Source organism: Etheostoma spectabile, chromosome 15, assembly GCF_008692095.1.
Source record: "Etheostoma spectabile isolate EspeVRDwgs_2016 chromosome 15, UIUC_Espe_1.0, whole genome shotgun sequence".
Taxonomy (NCBI): domain Eukaryota; kingdom Metazoa; phylum Chordata; class Actinopteri; order Perciformes; family Percidae; genus Etheostoma; species Etheostoma spectabile.
In genome coordinates, this window is record NC_045747.1 from 13,512,111 (window position 1) to 13,513,094 (window position 984).

General features: G+C 41.0%; 1 protein-coding gene across 8 annotated transcripts in view; it reads left to right on the top strand.

Annotated features, from left to right (window-relative positions):
- Window positions 1-984, top strand: part of gpatch8 (G patch domain containing 8) — a 30,262-nt gene that overhangs the window by 22,077 nt on the left and 7,201 nt on the right. For all 8 annotated transcript variants that reach the window (XM_032537926.1, XM_032537931.1, XM_032537929.1 and 5 more), the window contains one exon: window positions 524-591. In XM_032537926.1, coding sequence (XP_032393817.1) covers window positions 524-591 — 68 coding nt within the window. The remainder of the gene's footprint in view (window positions 1-523; window positions 592-984) is intronic.

Here is a 984-nt window from a genome sequence, read left to right on the forward strand (position 1 = left end):
ACACACACACACACACACACACACACCCCAAACAGTCCCACAAGCTGTAGTGTCCTTGATAAACTTGGCAAGCTGGTTTAACAGGACTGCAGCAATGAGCGAGTGGGGGAGGGGTGGTGGGTTGCACAACTACACTGGAAAGATATGGAAATAGATTAGCTAAAGGCTGACAGTCTTGCTTCTAGTGAGCTTTATATTTCTATTAAGACATTTTGCTGAACAACCTTGTTGCCCTGACTTCATTCAAAACAATGATTGCAGCTAATTTGACTCATTTAAAATGCAAACACGCAGCTAGGCCAAATTTAAGGAAAGTTAAATAAATACTCTGTACTTGGTGGCTGCAGTAAGCTGTGAGAATGGCTGATGTTTGGTTCACTGTAGCTTTCTGGTCTCTTTGCACTTTAAGGCAAAATTTTCTAACCCCAGCACCCTATGCTCTAAAAGCAGGCTGTCTCCGAGCTGGCCCTCCATCTTAGTCTCAAAGACTTACCTAGTCCTCTCTCTGTCTCTCTTCCCTCAGGACGCACCGACCCTGTGCCCATCACCCTCAAATATGATGTCATGGGGATGGGACGGATGGAGATGGAAGTAAGATGCAGTTTGTTTTATCCCAATCATTTGTTCATATGTTTTAAATGAGGAAATGATAAAATAATAAATGAAATATCTGCTCTGAACTTGTTTTGACATTGGGTAAGACCACTTGCTTGAGCACACACCACCGTAATCTTTAACTGTATATTATGATCACTGGTGGAGCTGTCCTGGTGGAACTGTCCTGGTGGAACTGTCCTTGTATGTGTCTGTCCTTGTCTTATGTGTGTGTATTTTGTTATTTTATGAGTCATGAAATTATAGTGTATGTTTAGTTTTTGTCCTACAATTTAATTTTTTATTGTTTGATGTTGTGTGTGTATATATATATTACATTGCCACATTTTCAAGTGAGCTGTAAGGACCTCAGGAAGAATAGCACCTGCA